The 18,653-nt window shown below is 36.1% G+C and overlaps 2 protein-coding genes across 2 annotated transcripts; both read right to left on the bottom strand.

The window, feature by feature from the left end:
* Nucleotides 1–376: 376 nt before the first annotated feature.
* LOC145557683 (serine/threonine-protein kinase D6PK-like) lies at nucleotides 377–5,411 on the bottom strand. Its single transcript, XM_081618861.1, has 4 exons — nucleotides 5,057–5,411; nucleotides 4,053–4,162; nucleotides 3,128–3,938; nucleotides 377–1,565 (listed from the first exon to the last, which is right to left on the bottom strand). Exons 2-4 carry the CDS (start codon nucleotides 4,138–4,140, stop codon nucleotides 704–706), a joined length of 1,761 nt encoding a protein of 586 aa, XP_081474987.1. The 5' UTR covers nucleotides 4,141–4,162; nucleotides 5,057–5,411; the 3' UTR covers nucleotides 377–703.
* An 8,941-nt stretch (nucleotides 5,412–14,352) lies between these two features.
* LOC145635435 (uncharacterized) lies at nucleotides 14,353–14,877 on the bottom strand. Its single transcript, XM_081686715.1, has one exon. The coding sequence runs from the start codon at nucleotides 14,875–14,877 to the stop codon at nucleotides 14,353–14,355; it is 525 nt and encodes a 174-aa protein (XP_081542841.1).
* Nucleotides 14,878–18,653: the final 3,776 nt, after the last annotated feature.

Here is an 18,653-nt window from a genome sequence, read left to right as displayed (position 1 = left end):
ATAATACATTAAAGAACATGTTCTTTTTTCTGGTTACTCGAGTGATTGATTTTTTTTTTTTTTTTAATGTACATACATTAAAGAATATATTGTATAATATAAAGAACATATTGTATAATATAAAGAACATATAGTTCAAACTCAAAGAACATAATCATCAAACTTAAAGAACATATTATGCTCATGTTCTTTATAAATATATATAATGTTCTTTTTTTGCCCATGTTCTTTTAAATATACCTTATGTTCTTTTCGGGTGCACCATGCGCATGGTGCACCCGGGTGCACCAACCATACATTATGTCTCAAGTTTATTTTAAACCATAGCCCTATAATATAATTCGGTTTTCTCAACAAGTAAATTTCAATATACCAATTTTTAAAAAAAATTTAGATTGCTTTGTAAACGATATGAAAAATACACGCATTACACATTGTATCTGAGCCTCATCAGCGAACATCATATTTTGTATTAACAGAGAAATGAAGAATTTTGGTTAGACAAAAGAATATAAAATATACATGAATTCCACTATCTATTCAATATACTTGCGATTTCTCAATATTGTTCTTGGTATCTTAAACAAATGCCTAATGCAGTTCCCCTCACCTTATGAACAACGATGTCATATGAGGTCCGTGACGCATCGAGACCACCATAGCACAAATGAGAAAACCCCCAACACAAAATGATCGCCAAGAATCAGAAGAAATCAATCTGGACGTAATTACCCGAGGGCGGACCATCAAGACCAGGCACCTTAGCTCCTGTGGTAGACGTAGCAGGAGGATTGGCAGTTGGCATAGGTGACAGTGTGTAAGGCCGGGGAACATCGGGTGGGGTAGCACAGCGAATGAGTGCCCAATTAATGCTCTGAAAGAATGGATGTTGCTTGATTTCTGTGGCACCACGCCTATAGGCAAGGCGGTGCTGCGGCTCCTTTACCAGCAAACCCCTGATCAAGTCTCTCGCAGCAAAGCTCACAGAAGGGGAGTCTGGGAATTTTAGGGGCTGGCCTACTACATTAAACAATGTAGCATGATTTCCCTGCCCTTTGAAGGGTGTTTTCCCAAACAGCAACTCATAAAGAAAGATTCCAAAGGTCCACCAATCTACAGCACTGCCATGACCTTCACCTTTAATGATTTCAGGAGCCAAGTACTCATGGGTTCCCACAAATGACATTGATCGAGCATTTGTTGGTTCGGCAAGGAGTTCAGGCAGAGGGCAGCCTTGAGAATATAGATCAGTCTTAGGTTTGGGTTTCTTTGCTTTTTTATGCTTGTTGAATAAGAAACGAGGCGAGAAACATGCAGGCTGAATTATACAAGATGGTTCTATACAAGCAGGTTGAGCACAATATGCTGAGCTTTTGGACTCAAGGGTTGAGTTTGCTGATTTAACAAGAGTTGGGCAGACAGCACATCTTAAAGAAAGGTCAAAATCAGAAAGCATTATATGTCCATCTTCTCTAACCAGGACATTCTCAGGCTTTAGATCCCGGTAGATTATACCAAGCATATGTAGATATTCCAAGGCAAGGAGAATCTCTGCAACATAAAATCTGTTGAAAAAAAAAAAGGTAAGAAAAACAGCAGAAAACTTTGACAAAAGATGGACACCATTCTCCATGTTAAATATGTAGCAAATCCAGAAGGTGGGAGGGGGGGGGTATGGGGAGAAGAATATCAATCTAGCAAGCATCACTACATACCCATTCCATAGGTTTGGGGGTGTAAAAAACATATTTAAGGTATGCATATGCCACGTAAAATTTAAAACTTTACAATAAAATTTGCTCCCATTTGATCCAAAAGTGGGCCCTTTAAACAGCTTGAGCTGTGGTTTGCAATTGTAATAGATAAGCTATATGATCATGGTTGACAAAATGATATTTCTACAACACAGCTTCCAGTTCTGAGACAAAAAGAGTGGTTTGCACTGATAGCCTAAGATGCTCATGTTCATGGATGACAAATTGGTAAAGGATATTTAGTTCAGAGACAAATGCAAGGAAAAGAGAAGATATTGTTAAACAGCAGCCAGCCAGATGGTCTGGCAGCTTTTACAACATATGATACAATTACAGAATTACTTCTTTTTCTCATCATGCATCTCTACGGTTACTATGACTGGTTTTACAGCAAAACTAACCATCCACACAGATATCAACTAGAATAAATCTTAAAGAAGCAACTCATGAAAATTAAAAGGCCCTACATGAGCAGAACTCAGCTATACAAGGTAACACCAATCTAAACAAACACAATATTAAACAAGGACAAATCCTACGGTCAGTTACTATATGCTATGTTTAAAGCCAAACTGCGAGTATATCATGGTAGAAGAAACACTTTCACAGTCTTGAAGATTGTTGTAGTAATTTTGGCAACAAAGATAGCTTGTTGCCAAAAAAAAGGCTGAATTTCCACAAAACCTCTCTTCTTATTCAAAATTCTCAACCTAATTATAAAATAATTTTTCCAACAAAAACATTTTTGGTTCTTGGATTAACATGACATTCAATGATTTACATATATCTATAAATCACCTTTTTCTAAATAAACAAATTATTTTATAGAGAAAAAAGAAATCTAAATAAACAAATTGTTTTATCAAGAAAAAGAGAAAAAAATCGATTCAGTATGTCTGTAAATTATTGAACATGAACACCTGCTTATCATCTCTTCTCATAATTCATAATCCATGCCTGACCAGAATAGTAGGTGATCAATTTCAAAGATGCATACCCCTATAGCACCACCACCACCAATAAATTATTATTATTTTCCTACACAGGCAGTTTCTAAATCATATCCACTTCCGCATCAGAAGAAATTACTAAGAAGCATGTTCATAAGCTATAAGGTTGGTATGAGAATGATTTGCAGGCTTGCAGCAGAAACTAGCTCACATCAAATGTTTAAGGGATGACAATACTCTGAATACTACTTTTATAATCTACAAGCTCTCAATGCTTTGATGAAAGATTAAGGGATATTGTAACAGAACAATCATGAATTAATTAGATTGATCCAACAAAATTTTCAAGAAGGTATTGCATAAAGGGAATACTGATTCTAGAAAAAGCTTAAATGTAGTTGTTAAGGCCACAGAATATCCCACCTTGCAGCATGCTCAGGAAAGCATTTATGAGGTTGTCTCTGCCGAAGTGAGTGCAGATCACCTCCAGGGCAGAACTCCATCACCAAACAAGAATGATTCTCTGTTTCAAAATGTGAATACAACGTGGGCAGGAATGGATGATCCAGGGACTGAAGGATCTCTCTCTCCGTTTGAGCCCGCAGAAGTTTCTTTCGACTCTCTAAAGCTGCTTTGTTCATGACCTTCATTGCGAAATGAGTTCTGGTCCCAACCAATTCAGATAGATACACCTTCCCTATGTCTCCACATCCTAATTGCTTCAGAAGTCTGAAGTGGCTCAACTGCAGTTGCCCATAATGAGATTGAGCTTTGCGGATGGCAACCCATCTGACGTCATTAACTTTGTGAGGCTTGTACATGGTGCTACTCATGCTACTAGAGCTGCTTTCATCACTAACATCACTGCCAGTGCTGCATCTGTAAGCACTACTCACTTTCCTGCTCTCAACAAAGTCAAAGGATTGACTATTCTCAGCACTTTCACTTGATTTCTCGATACTACTATGGCATTCACTTGCTTCTGTGATGGTATCTTTGGCTTCTATAGATTGGTTAGCAGAATGAAAACTGTTTGGAGGGCTAGGGCAATAACTAATTGCTGATGGAGGAGCTAACGGGCTACTTAGCTGTCCATCATCTACCCCTTGGTCTAACCTAAAAGCTGACGAACACAACGAGCCGTTTGAGTCACAAGCCTCAGAATCTTTAACAGGATGCTTAATGCAACATTTGGACTCAAACCCAGAAACCTGATTGCCACTGGAACTTTCCCCTACATCACCAAAAACGAGGTTATCAAAAACTATTCTAATGGCAAACAAAGTTTATACTACAGGGTATTAGTTGCAGCAGCTAAATTTTCTAAGCTGAGTAGCAGGAGAATCACCTGAAGGAGAAAGAGAACTTTTGCCAACCATACCAGCAGAATTCTGCGGTTTCGTCACGAAATTAAGGGCATCACCAGCAGATTCCATTGATGTGGTTGATGCTAACGCCCTGTAACAATAAAACCCAGTTCACCAAATTGATTCTTGTCTTAAGTTAATCATTGACAAAAATACATATTTAATCCAGAAACAATCTCAATACCTAAATTATTGGTACAAAATAATAAATTAAAGAAAGTAATGTGAAATCCATATAACAACATAACCAATCTAAGTCCAACTTACTTTATATTATACTGATATTTCTACAATTATCCGCGACATACATCAATAAGACCCAATTAACAAAACTTATCCACAAATTCAATGTAACCATTAATTGAAGCATCAAAAGGCAGAACATTACAATCCAAGAAAACCCAAAAGATTACGTCGCAGGCAATGCATGAAAATCTCATTACTCAATCAATCTTCCCCCAAGAAAATCATCTGTTAAACAATCAATCAATTTTTCTCAAAAAATCAAAACAAATAAATAAACAAAACCCATAAAACAACCTATCAAAAACTACTAAAACAAAAACAAAACAAAAAAAAAAATCAAACCATTACATAAATAACCAAAAATTCAAAAAAAAAAAAAAAAAAAAGAAAAAAAGAAAAATCAAACCCATAACATAATCAATCAAAAGTTACCCATTATCTAAATAATAAAATCAAAATTCCCAAAAAAAATCATACCCGTTACACAAACAATCAAAATCTCACTAAAAAAAATACCCATTACAGAGTTATTCAAAATAATCATACCCATTACACAAACAATCAAGAGTTCACTAAAAAAAACATACCCATTACACAAACAATCAAGAGTTCACTAAAAAAAACATACCCATTACAGAATTAATCAAAATAAACCCCAATTATCAAAACCCAGAAAATGATTAACAAAGAAAAGTGAAAAAAAAAATAATAATAACCCCAAAAAATAGAGAGAAAATACCTGGAAAGAAGAGTGAAGTGGAAATGCTAAGAAAGAGAGTGATCATGTGAGTGAGTGAGTAAAAATGTGAGGTGATGAACTTCGAAAAGTGTAAAAGCTTTTATTTCCCAATAATATTTCCTCTTTATTTTTTTTAAAAAATTTTTATAATAATTCTCAGATCCGATCGTAAACAGTTGATAGAGAAAAGAAAGGTGTCGGAAAAATATACTCAGAACATGGGTTGTTAAATCTCGTCGTTTTTCTAAATTTTTAGAGGTTTATCAATTTTTGGAAAGCTACTTTTTTTTTGGTGGATTTTTGCAAGAAATAAAAAAAACAAATTTTGTTTTGTATTAGTTTTGTTTTGTATTAAATTTGTATTTTAATTTGGGGAAAATTGGAGTTTGTTGAAATTAGTGAAGGAGCATGGGAGAAAGGTGCGGGGATCTTGAAATTTGATACTTGTAAATTGTAAATTTTGGCGTTGAAGGAAGAGTTTAAACATGAATTCAGACCCCATATTTAATATTTATGTATTACTCCCTCCATCCCATTTTTATAATCTCTTATGGGAAATTGATTTTGGCACACCCTTTATTGATTTTGGCACACCCCTATGTGAGAAGAACATAAAAAACTGTGCTCTCACATAGGGGTGTGCCAAAATCAATTGGGGGTTTGCCAAAATAATTTCCCCTTTTATGGGCATTTTTCACGGGAATTAATAAACACAAAAAAGAATAGTTAAAATACATAGAAAAAGTAAATTGACATTGGGTATGGAAAAAAATAGAGAGAGAAAGTAATAAAAGCACATGGGAAAATAAAATTTACATGAGAAAGTTAAATTTGCACAAATATTGTTGCAAATTGGAGGGAATTTTAGTAAAAAGTTAATAGTAATAGTGTTTTGGCCAAAATCTGCTCGCTAGATTCGACCAGGTTCTATAGGTCAACAGCTAGATTAATAAGGATATGAATGATAGCGTAGGTTCAAAGAATGGGGGTGAATAATCTACGAAAGATGAACAAAGGGGAAAGGGAAGAAGAGACACAAGATGATGACGCAGAAAACCCCAGGAATAAGGGTAAAAACTGCGGGTGGCGTTGAGTCCACCAATCTACTAGTTTGAGAATGAATTACAGGTACAATACATGTTGTTTTGTGACTAGAAATGAATCTGTAATTTAATACTAATTGCTAATGACTATGAAATATGTTGCCCAGGGCTCGTATCTTCTGTTTTTACCATGGTCTTCCATCCTATTTATAGTAGGGGAGTCTTTTGAAGTCTTGTAACAGCTTCTTTGATGATTCCTTGAAAGTAGGAGTCAGCTGCCAGGTTTAGCTCCGAGATTCATGCCATGTTCTCTTTGTGCTTATCCATTGCCTTTTGACTTGTTCTTTGCTGCTGGTTAGTTGGAGAATATTGGGAGTGTCCTCCATGAAAATAGGAGAAGTAGTTTGACTCCTTGATTTGGTCTTCAACGAATGTGGACTGATTTGTGGTGCAGATACATTTAACATTTCCAATTGACTGATTCTTGGTAGGAAATATCTCCTCCTTGATTGTAGGAAAGCTTACAACAACTTTGACTTCGTTCAAACTTGGATTCTCTTAGAATATTCCTTGGAAATATCTTTGTTTGATTTTGTTTAATACATGGAACCAGGTAGCTGATCACATAACAATCTATAACCTGTAACCTAGCAGCCTGCAGAAATCTGAACCTGTAGTAAAAATTTAGGCACAACAAATAGTTATTGGAAAAAGCAAATGGGGTGAATATTTTGGAACTAAAATTTGTCTATAAGAGACTATCAAAAGGGGGCAGAGGGAGTAGGAATAATGCACTATCCAATGAACAGTAAATGGATATTATTTGTGTTGTAAAAAAAAAAAAGGATATTATTTGACATATACTCCATAGTTGGTTTGACTACAATTATAAAAAAATGCTGACAATTACAGTAAGCTTGTAAGGTTGAATTTTTTACTATCCAATACCTTTGGGCTACCATTGAAAAAGTTGGGGTGGCATTCTTGTTGATCAAATAAGGAGTTCGAGTGATTTGAGTTGATGTGTAAAGTTTGACGTGGATTAGGCCACGTAGGTTCCTGTGTTGTGTTAGGGTGTATTGTCTTATGAGGAACTAGAAATGGAGGAAAGACTAATACATAACTGTAACACCCCAATAATTCTCTCTTAAAACCTGTGAGAAACCTGTATATAACCTGAACAATTTCAAGAGAATTACTGGCGTGCTACCGCCACGTGTTCAAACGTTAAGGCTATCTCAGAAATTAGCAGCGGAAAACTAAAACAGTTATTAATAAACTTCAAAATAAAAGGATTAAATCAAAATAAGTGTTACAAGTTGGAACCATTAAGGCCCTTATTCAAAACCCAATAAAAGTAGTAAGTGATTAAATCCAGTGTTCGAATAAATTCAAACCAAAAGAATTAGAGTCAAATAAAATCGAATTAAAATAAATTCAAACTTGCAAAAGAAATAAAATGCAAACAACCAACTCTCTACTCAAGATTCCACAACCCTGATGAATGCTGCATGTGTAAGAACCTGTGGTTATTCTGCTCCCCAATATTACAATTGTAAAAATTGGATCGTCACAGGGTCATTGAAAGGCGAAGACCATGACCAAAGAAAAACACACACAAAAGCACGCAGTCAGCAAAGCTGAGTACATACAAGCTGCGAAATAAATTAAGAAAATACCTAACATGCTACTAATAATCAAGCACAAGCATCATTAAGTACAGACTCAACTCATGACTCAATTATCAAATTTATTAAGACCTCACTAATTGATATTAACTGATTCATTTATTTATTTCATTGGATTTAGCAATAGACAAGGTTGTCCAACCCATGTCCCATTTGGATCATCAATAAAAGAAAAACCCCATGCCTCCTTTCGGAAACAACAATAAACATCCAACGACCACGGGCGCGACTCCGTGACCGTAGTTAGTATGAGATCTCACCTAACTCCTAGTTTTAGAAAAATAATATTTGAAATAGGAGACTCGTAGATCAGATGGCCTCGATAATAGTACACGGCTAATACCCCATGTACCCCAACCGCTGATTGTCAATACTCCAGATGTGCACCATTCCAGAGTTTTATTACTCATCCATCTTGCACTTTACGTGATTTACAGGTTTAGACTTGGTGACGACTCATATACATTACAATACAAACATTCCAAACACAATTTAATCAAACATGGTAAATTCTCAATTTAAATTCTTGATTTATTAGTGACAGACAACATTTATTAATTATTCCTTTACTACCTCGGTGTATAAACACCCTTGAGTGCATAAGGCACCCCAAAACCTTAACCTCGTCTTACAAGACTTGAATTTCTCCTTTACTCATCCTGTTTGCATAATCATGAATGAGTAATAATTTAATCTTTACACCAATCACATACCTTTGCCTTTAAGCGCACCTTGCATAATTAGAGCACAAATAATAGTTGCATTATAAACTAGTGCACATCATTTGAAATTCACAATGTATAACCAGACAATTTAACCCAGTAAATCTTATACATGATACTAAGTTCTCGATCCGTCCTTAAACATGCACCTACAAGCAAGGTTTCGTAACTTGTACGTACCTTGTGTAAACAATCCGGTTGGCCACTTTAAAACTAGAAGTCGCCTTCTACAAAGTCCTCTCCTAAACCAAACAATTAGAAATAAATCAATACCAAAGCAAATAAATTTACAGCAATACTAAACTACTTTAAAACCTCTTAAATCATCAAAATAAAGCCTTTAAATTGTCCCCAATAATCAAAGTTAATAATATAACATCCCAACTTTAAGTTTATATGTTAGAATTATGAAAACATAGTGTTTTATATCAAATTACAGCAACTTTAAAGTAAGTAAATAAATCTGGAAATTTATTTTAAGTATATAAAATAACCCCATAAGCATAATTACTTGAAATAATCATTATATAACAAGTTAGTGTGTTAAAAACCCAAAAATATACCAATTCAATGCAATTAGAGGCTTCAAAATAAAAGTATAAAATCTGAAAATTTATTCTTGAGATTAGAATTTAAAGTTCAAAGCTTTTTAATCATAAAATACCCACAATGATTATTTTATAAGACTAGAAGCATAAAAATATGAAATTAACACAACTTGTTCATAAAAATTGAAACTTAAATAAATCTGAAAATTTATATATGATTAAAATAATTATACTTTAACGTAATTTAAACATAGTATGATTAGATAACTTGATTAACACGTTTTCAAGCCCTAAAACATGAAAAATCAATGTTTAAACCCTTATTTTCTTAATTAAACAAATCTGAAATTTTCTATAATAAATTAAACATGTCAAAACTCATAAATTCATAATCTTTTACAACCCAAGTATAATATCAAACCATAATAAAAATCATTTAGAATAAAAATTAAACAAAGATTACAACTTTAAATTAATTTAATAAAATAAAAAAAAAAGTAAAGAAAAGGGAAGAAGAAGGGGCGAACTGCAGGGGGAGGCGCGGCTGGCCGACGGTGGTGGCCGGAGGTGTGGCTGGCGGTGGTGGCTGTGCGGCAGGGAGGCGGCAGCAGGGCTTGAAATACTTTTTTTGTTTTTTGTTTTTTTTTTTTGTGTTGCTGTTCGTGAATGCAGGGAGAAGAAGGAGAGTGAAAGCTTTCTTTTTTTTTTTTTACGTGAGAGAGAGGAAAAGTGTGAGGGTTTTTGAGGGTTTTATTTGGGCCTTGGGTTTCCTAATTAGATTAGGAGTAAAATTTGAGGTTTTGGGCTATTAAGTTAAAATTGTTTGTAAATTAGTCAAAAACATATTAGTTTACTTAAATCTTTTCATAAAAATAATTTATTCAATGAAATTGACATAAAAATATTTGTAAGAATAATATATAAATAAATTATAATTAAGTTGAAAATATGGGGGATTACAATCTACCCCTCTTAAAAGAAGTTTCGCCCTCGAAACTTTACCCAAAATTCATAGTTCCTCAAAAGTATTCAAACTTATGCGTTTTGTATTGCTGTAAATTGCTTGCTTCTCAACATGCATACTCAACAAACCAAACTTTGTACTCAATGAACTCATAGTTGGCCAAAGTTTACATACTTTTATTCTATGTAAACGCAATAATAATGCATAATGATAAACAAAAAACATGCAAAATCAAGCAATAAATGGTATAATTGAGGTAACAGTGCAAAATTACATCGCATTCTTCCCCCCTCAAAAGAAAAGAGTTACGCCCTCGTAACTCACCTCGTCAAACAACTCGGGATATTTGTTTTTCATCTCTTCCTCGGCCTCCCAAGTAGCCTCTTCGTACTCCTGGTTCGACCAAAGGACTTTCACTATCTTCACATCTTTGGTTCTAGTACTACGCACCTTGTGGTCTAGTATCTTGACTGGTCTTTCTTCATAAGTTAGAGACTCATCTAGTTGAATAGTCTCCGGCTGCAAAACATGGGTTTCACTAGGCACATACTTTTTCAATTGGCAAATGTGGAACACATCATGCATTTTCTCGAACTCCATTGGCAAAGCCAATTTGTAAGCCACTTTCCCCACACGTTGGAAAATTTCATACGGACCCAATATATTGCACTAAGCTTCCCTTTCTTGCCGAATCGTATCACACCTTTTGTTGGAGAAACCTTTATAAAGACTTTGTCCCCATCACTAAACTCATCATCTCTCCTCTTCAAGTCGGCATAACTCTTCTGTCTATCTTGTGCTGCCTTGATACGCGACTAGATTAGTCTCACCTTGCTCACCATATCCTCAATGAAATCTGTACCCAAAGTAACCAGTTCACTGTAATCGTTCCAGCAAACTGGGCTTCTGCACTTCCTTCCATACAATGCATCAAATGGTGCCATCTTGATGCTTGCATGGTAACTGTTATTGTAGGAGAATTCGATCAAAGGAAGGTGATCTTCCCAATTTCCTTGGAAATCTAAAGCACAAGCTCGTAACATGTCCTCCATGGTTTGGTTTGTTCTCCCAGTCTTACCATCAGTTGCAGGGTGAAAGGCAGTACTCATCTTCAATGCTGTTCCAAGGTTCTCTTGCACTTTTTGCCAAAACTTTGATAGAAACCTAGAGTCTCTATCATACACTATGTCCTTGGGAACTCCGTGCAACCGAACTACATTCTTCACATAGACACTTGCCAGCTGCTTCTTTTTCCAGGTCTCTTTGATGGGAATAAACATCGCTGACTTAGTAAGTCTGTCTACAATCACCCAAATCGTGTCATTCCCAGTACGAGTCTTTGGTAAGCCTGTCACAAAGTCCATGGATATGGAATCCCACTTCCAACTTGGTATTTCTAATGGTTGTACCTTTCCCATGGGTCTTTTGTGGTCTATCTTCACCTTCTGGCATGTCAGACACTTGGATACAAACTCAGCCACTTCCCTCTTCATATTCGGCCACCAATAGAACTCCTTCAAGTCCTTATACAACTTATCACCCCCAAGGTGAACTGAATATGGTGTATTATGGCACTCCTCCATGATTTTCCTTTTAATATCCTCACACTTCTGTGGTATACACCATCTCTCCTTGTTTCTCAAGATCCCATCCTCATGAATCTTGAATTCAGTCTCCCCACTACTAGTCACACGATCCCTAATCTTCTGAAACGACTCATCCTCCAGTTGCTTTTCTTTAATATCCTCAAATATGGAAGGTTGGATGGTTAAAGCACTTAGTAATCCCTCTAACTCTCCTTGGTTGATAACCTCAAGGTTCAATCTCCTCATATCTCCACACAACTCATTGGCCACAATCAAAACATTGACATTATGACTCGACTTCCTGCTAAGGGCATCCGCAACTACATTCGCCTTTCCCTCGTAATACTGGATGTGGACATGGTAGTCTGTAAGATACTCCAGCCATCTACGTTGCCGCATGTTCAAGTGATCTTGGGTGAAGATGTACTTTAGAATTTTATGGTCCGTGAAGATCTTACAAGAAACACCGTAAAGGTAGTGCCTCCAAATCTTCAAAGCAAATACAACAGCTGCAAGTTCCAACTCATGGGTAGGGTAGTTGACTTCATGTTTCTTCAGTTGTCTCGATGCATATGCGATCACCCTTCCATTCTGCTGTAGGACAAATCCCAGACCATGCTTCGAGGCATCACTATACACTTCGAATCCTTCTATCCCATCAGGTAATACCAGTATTGGTGCAGTGGTCAATCACTCTTTAAGGGTTTGAAAAGTTGATTCACCACTCTCGTTCCACTCAAACTTGGTCTGCTTCTTCATAAGAGTAGTCATGGGTCTGGCTATCCTTGAAAAATCCTTAACAAACCTTCTATAATATCCAGCTAACCCCAAGAAACTACGAATATCAGTCACATTCTTAGGTGTAGGCCACTCACTCACCGCCTTGATCTTCACAGGATCCACGGATACACCCTCCTTCAAAATGTAATGCCCCAAAAATGAAACTTTTTCCAACCAGAACTCATACTTGGAAAATTTAGCATACAACTTGTTCTTTCTAAGAATTTCAAGGGTAGTTCTCAAGTGGTCAGCATGCTCTTCCTCATTCTTCGAATACACCAAAATATCATCAATAAACACGACTACAAACTTGTCCAAGTAATCATGAAACACTCGGTTCATCAAGTCCATGAATATGGCTGGTGCATTGGTTAACCCAAAAGGCATGACCGTAAACTCATAATGTCCATACCGAAATCTAAAGGCTGTTTTTGGAATGTCTTTATCTGCAACCTTCAACTGATGGTACCCCGACCTCAAGTCAATCTTCAAAAACACACTTGCCCCCTTCAGTTGGTTAAACAAGTCATCTATCCTAGGTAGAGGGTACTTATTCTTCACAGTCACATTATTCAACTCTCTATAATCAATACATAGCCTCAAACTTCCATCCTTCTTTTTCACAAATAGCACAGGTGCTCCCCAAGGTGATGCACTGGGCCTAATGAAACCCTTGTCTAACAACTCCTGCAATTGAGCCTTTAGTTCACTCATCTCAGCTGGTGCCATTCTGTACGGTGCTCTTGAGATAGGTGCAGCTCCTGGAACTAAGTCAATGGTAAACTCAACTTCCCTCTTAGGTGGCATTCCCGAAATCTCTTCTGGAAATACATCTAAAAACTCATTCACAATGGGCACATCCTCCATCCGCCTACTCTCACTCATACTTAAATCTTGAACACAGCAAAAGTACAATGGACATCCCTTATTCACTAGCTTATTCACCTTTATAGCAGAAATGATCCCAAAACCCTTAGGCTCCCCTAACCGTCTATAGGACACTTTCTTACCCAAAGGATCACTCAATTGCACCCTCTGCATCTCACAGTCTATCTTAGCCTTGTATAAACTCAGCCAATCCATCCCCAGAATTACATCTAGGTCCCCTACGTTAACTCAATAAGGTCTGATGGAAAGATAACTTCTCCTATTTTCAAAGGCAAGCCTTTGAATATTTTATTACAATGAACAAGTTTGTCCGTAGGCAGACTGACTGACACATTAACATGACTCAATTCAGTTAAGTTTAATTTGCGCATAATAGAAGTAGAAATGAAAGAATAAACTGCTCCAAAGTCAAATAGAGTGTTGATAGAGACAGATTGGATAGAAAAAGTACCAGTAACTACATCCGAGGACCTCTCAGCTTCTCCCTTGCTCATCACAGACAAGCGGTCGGGAGTGTTATTTCTTGCCTGATAACCATTGTTGTTGTTGCCTGAGTTGTTGTTGCCTGAGTTGTTACTGTTGCCATTGCCAGACCTGTTGTTATTGTCGCTACCATTCCCAAACTTCCCATTCTGACCATTTCCCCTATTCCCTTGGTTGTTGAAATTGTTAGGCCCCTGCTGGGTGTTCCCACCGTTCCCACCATTTCCCTGTTGTTTCTACTTGGTGTAACACTCATACTCCTTGTGTCCCCTTTTGTTGCAGAACCGGCAGGTCACCAAATTCCCATCACAGTCTCTCCTAGGGTGGTTCCTTCTACACCTCTTACAGTGGTAGGTTCTCTCTCCATTGTTAGCATTGGAAGAACTGCTAACATTCTAGTTACCCCTATCAAACGAGTTCCCATTTCTAGACCTCTTAAAGTTACTCTGGTTCTCAGATTTCCCAAAGTCCTTCCTTTTCTCCCCAACTTTAGCCCTCGTACTAGCAGTCTTAGTATTCAGATGGTACAGATGGGCAGCTCTCTCATAAACCTTGTCAAGGGTTTTTTAAAACTTTTCCGGCTAGGTCCTTCTATCACTCGTCAGTCAATCCATGCTCAAACCTTTGAGCCTTCAGCTCTTCAGTTGGTACTACCTCAGGAGCAAACCTAGAAAGGGTCATAAACTTATTATAGTACTTAGAGATTGACATGTCTCCCATTGCCAGGCTTATAAACTCCTGAGCCTTCTGTTTCTTCAGGAACGGGGGGTAAAACTTGTCCCTCAAGGAGGTCTTAAACACTTCCCACCCAAAGTTAGGTTTGGCCCTAACGGTCACAGCATTGTCTCTCCACCAGATATCATCTTCGTCCTTAAGGTACATAGCGGCCTGGTCCACTTTCATACCCTCAGGACAGTTGAGTGCCACGAACAGCTTGTCAAACTCTCGAATACAGTTTTCTAGGAAAGTAGGGTCAGCACCTCCCCTAAAAATTGGTGGCCTAACCTGGGCCAGCTTCTTAAACATTTCAGCTTGGGGGTCGACTTGGTCTCCCCGGTTTTGGATCACATTTTCAGCCAACAAACGAATAACATCAGCTAAGGCAGCGTTCTCAGCCATTCTAGCTCTACGCCTGAAATAAAATAAATATGCACTCCATTTTAAATGAAACCCAAATACTATTCACACATATTCATTGAATCACAATATTACATTTATCACACAAATTGGTTCAAAAGGGTACCTTGAGATTGCACCCCCTTGTCCCAAGCAAAACCACACAATAAAAGCACGATTCATACGCAGGATTAAATGAAGTTAAGAAAATAATTTCCCCATCCCGTGACACTCTTATTAAGTTTGATCATAGACAAAGAAATTTTCCCCAAGAAGTATATGATCACAAAAATTAAACTTGCTCTTGCTCACAAATAAAAGTAAAATGAAGCTCTTAAAAATAAAATATCAACTTCTTATTATAACTTATATAAAGGTATCAATCCCAAATAAAGACTCTGTAGCACTAGCTACTTATTAAAATTAATCATCCAAATCAGACTATAATGAGGTTCTAATAACTAATATCAATGGCAAATGCCTTATTCATGCTAACTCCACCCTAACAAAAATAATCCTCAAGGTATCACATTGATGTTCTTATCTTTCTTCTCATTATAATTATTAACATCAACATCAAGGTCATTTTCGTCATCTGAGTCTTCAATAATTATTTCCTTGTAGAGCGGATTCCGATTTCTAGTAGCTCTATCCCCAGCATTTGGATCTTCAGGTGGCGGTTGTAACCATTCAAGCTCATCCTCATCTAGAAATTCAATAAGAGTATAATCATGGAACATTCTTTGGTAGGTTTTAATCTTATGCTTCTTATTCTTTGATGTTTTAAACTCATGTAAGTACTGGTAGTCTTCCTCATCTGGATTAGTTGGCATCATAATCTTTTCAAACCTTTCCAGAGTATCGTCACTTCGAGTATCATTCTCATCCTCAGACACAACAATGGGGTTGTTCCTAATATCATTATTCATGCTTTCAGACGTGATTACTGAGTCGCTCATCTCTTTTCTACGTTAACCCAACGCAACAATCATTCAAAAAGCATAACACAAGCACATCATAAAAATAAATAAATTAGAACATAATTATAACATGTTAAATAAATAAGAAAATAACACTTCATGTGATAATTAAATGCAAAAAAAAAAATATGTATGAAATATGTATGCATTCCCTTCTTAATTCTACCTAAAGCTCACCAAGTAGACAAAATAAACTTCAAAATTGTTTTAAATAAAATGGTTTAAAATGTACTTAGTTTCAAATGAATATAAAAATTTTGTCATTAAAATTCAAAATTTAAATCATTGAATAGGCGCCTAAGTCATACTAAGCTAATTGGCTTTAGTGGTAATTAAATCTAACCTAAGCTCTGATACCACTTTGTAACACCCCAATAATTCTCTCTTAAAACCTATGAGAAACCTGTATATAACCTGAACAATTTTAAGAGAATTACTGGCGTGCTACCGCCACGTGTTCAAACGTTAAGGCTATCTCAGAAATTAGCAGCGGAAAACTAAAACAATTATGAATAAACTTCAAAACAAAAGGATTAAATCAAAATAAGTGTTACAAGTTGGAACCATTAAGGCCCTTATTCAAAACCCAATAAAAGTAGTAAGTGATTAAATCCAGTGTTCGAATAAATTCAAACCCAAAAGAATTAGTGTCAAATAAAATCGAATAAAATAAATTCAAACTTGCAAAAGAAATAAAATGCAAACAACCAACTCTTTACACAAGATCCCACAACCCTGATGAATGCTGCATGTGTAAGAACATGTGGTTATTCTGCTCCCCAATATTACAAGTGTAAAAATTGAATCGTCACAGGGTCATTGAAAGGCGAAGACCATGACCAAAGAAAGACACACACAAAAGCACGCAATAAGCAAAGCTGAGTACATACAAGCTGCAAAATAAATTAAGAAAATACCTAACATGCTACTAATAATCAAGCACAAGCATCATTAAGTACAGACTCAACTCATGACTCAATTATCAAATTTATTAAGACCTCACTAATTGATATTAACTGATTCATTTATTTATTTCATTGGATTTAGCAATAGACAAGGTTGTCCAACCCATGTCCCATTTGGAACATCAATAAAAGAAAAACCCCATGTGTAGGGAATATTTTCAAGCCTTAAATCCCACTAGCTTGAACCCCACTGTGATCATACACTAAAGTACAGTGGCGTCCAAAAGGGAAGAAGATAGAGCAAAAGAGTCGCCAACAAGTTTTAGGAACTTGTAAACCGTTCACGAGGTGAAGGTTACACCCCTTAACGATCCAAGAGATCGTCAACTCCATAAGGTCTAGAACCAAATAAGGGTTCGGGGATGAAGGTACAAATCCAACCTAAAATAGATTGAACCTGCCCTAATAATAGGCCTCTACTTTATTCTGATCATATTCATGTGCGCTTTTTAATTAACATGCAATCAATAGGATTACCCCTAACCCTGTTTATCTATGTTGGTTGAATATAATGCACACATAAAACTATTATTGGCGATCACTTGAATTATAATCACATTAACCCTAAACAAGATTATTAATCATCTTATTAAGCGTGATTACAAGTACCAATTCCCTTTAAGCATGCATAGAAGGTGTGATCAAGCAATAAATATCAAGCAACAAAATAAATAATCAATAATCATGAATAATAATTATAATAATAATAATCATCATCAGAATAATAACAATAATATTAATAATCATCATAAATTATAACAATTGTAATCATAATCATGTTAAAGCATAATAATAATAGCAAGATCCTAGGCATGATACTAACAAGATTAATAACAAACCCTAGCATGTCACTAAGCAATAAAAATCAAATCTTTAGCCCTAACATGATACTAACAATCATAAATATTAGGAAGAATATAGGAAGCATCATAACAATCATATTCAATATTAGAATTGCCCTAGACATGATACTAGGAATATCATAATAACAATATAAACATGATTTCTACATCATAATATCAATAAAAACCATTAAAGAACTTACTTTGATGCCTCGTACCTCTTTCTAATAACAAAATACCCACGTTAGTAACTTCAAGGAAAATAATAATCAAAACAATTAAATTAAATAAAGGAAAGAGAGATTTGGGACCAAACCCTCAGAAATTAAAACCTTTCACGTCTAGGGCGAAGGCAACTTCGAATATGGCTAGGTGTTTCTAGATCTTGCGAATGCGGAATTTTGTATGAGAAAACCAAGTTTAGAAAAAGAAATAAAGAATTGAAAGATTGAAGAATGCTAATGAATGTTGATGAATAGTGAGAATTGATGAATCTTGATGCATCAAAACGGAGTTTTAAATACGATATTTATAGAGAAAATCAGCCAAAAAAGATAAATTAACAAAACAGAGTCTGACGCTCAGGAAACAGAGCTGGCGCCAACCCTGGCTAGCTGGCGCCAGGCACTAGCACTAGCGCCAGGCGCCAAGGCCTGGGGTCAGACGCCAAGCTTGATTCCAACGCGTTTTCGAAAATCCAATAAGTTTATCGTACTGGAGAATAAAAGAATATAATTTCTTCGAAAATGCTATTTGATTTTGATTAAAACTCTGAAAAGTCAACAAAAGTCAACTTATCAATGCTAATTGAATTAGGAATGAAAAAGAACCTTCTAGAAGAATCTAGAAGACTAAAACCATTCCTAATTGCATTAGGAATGATAAATCATATTAGGCCCTCCTCTAGATCATTGGGCCGTACATAAAGCTCAAACCGGGCCCAGTTTGGTAAATTGGCCATAACTTCCTCAATATTCATCGGAATTGGGCTT

Source organism: Chenopodium album, chromosome 1 (genome assembly GCF_948465745.1).
Source record: "Chenopodium album chromosome 1, dcCheAlbu1.1, whole genome shotgun sequence".
Taxonomy (NCBI): Eukaryota; Viridiplantae; Streptophyta; class Magnoliopsida; order Caryophyllales; family Amaranthaceae; genus Chenopodium; species Chenopodium album.
This window is presented reverse-complemented; position numbering and strand designations above follow the sequence as displayed.

Bases quoted from the DNA above. Each gene is read 5' to 3' on its own strand.
- LOC145557683 (XM_081618861.1), bottom strand. From the start codon at position 4,140: ATGGAATCTGCTGGTGATGCCCTTAATTTCGTGACGAAACCGCAGAAT. The intron at 3,939-4,052 runs GTGATTCTCCTG...TTGGTGATGTAG, and splicing joins AAGTTCTCTTTCTCCTTCAG to GGGAAAGTTCCAGTGGCAAT. The intron at 1,566-3,127 runs GTGGGATATTCT...TTTTTTCAACAG, and splicing joins TTTCCTGAGCATGCTGCAAG to ATTTTATGTTGCAGAGATTC.
- LOC145635435 (XM_081686715.1), bottom strand. From the start codon at position 14,877: ATGGCTGAGAACGCTGCCTTAGCTGATGTTATTCGTTTGTTGGCTGAA.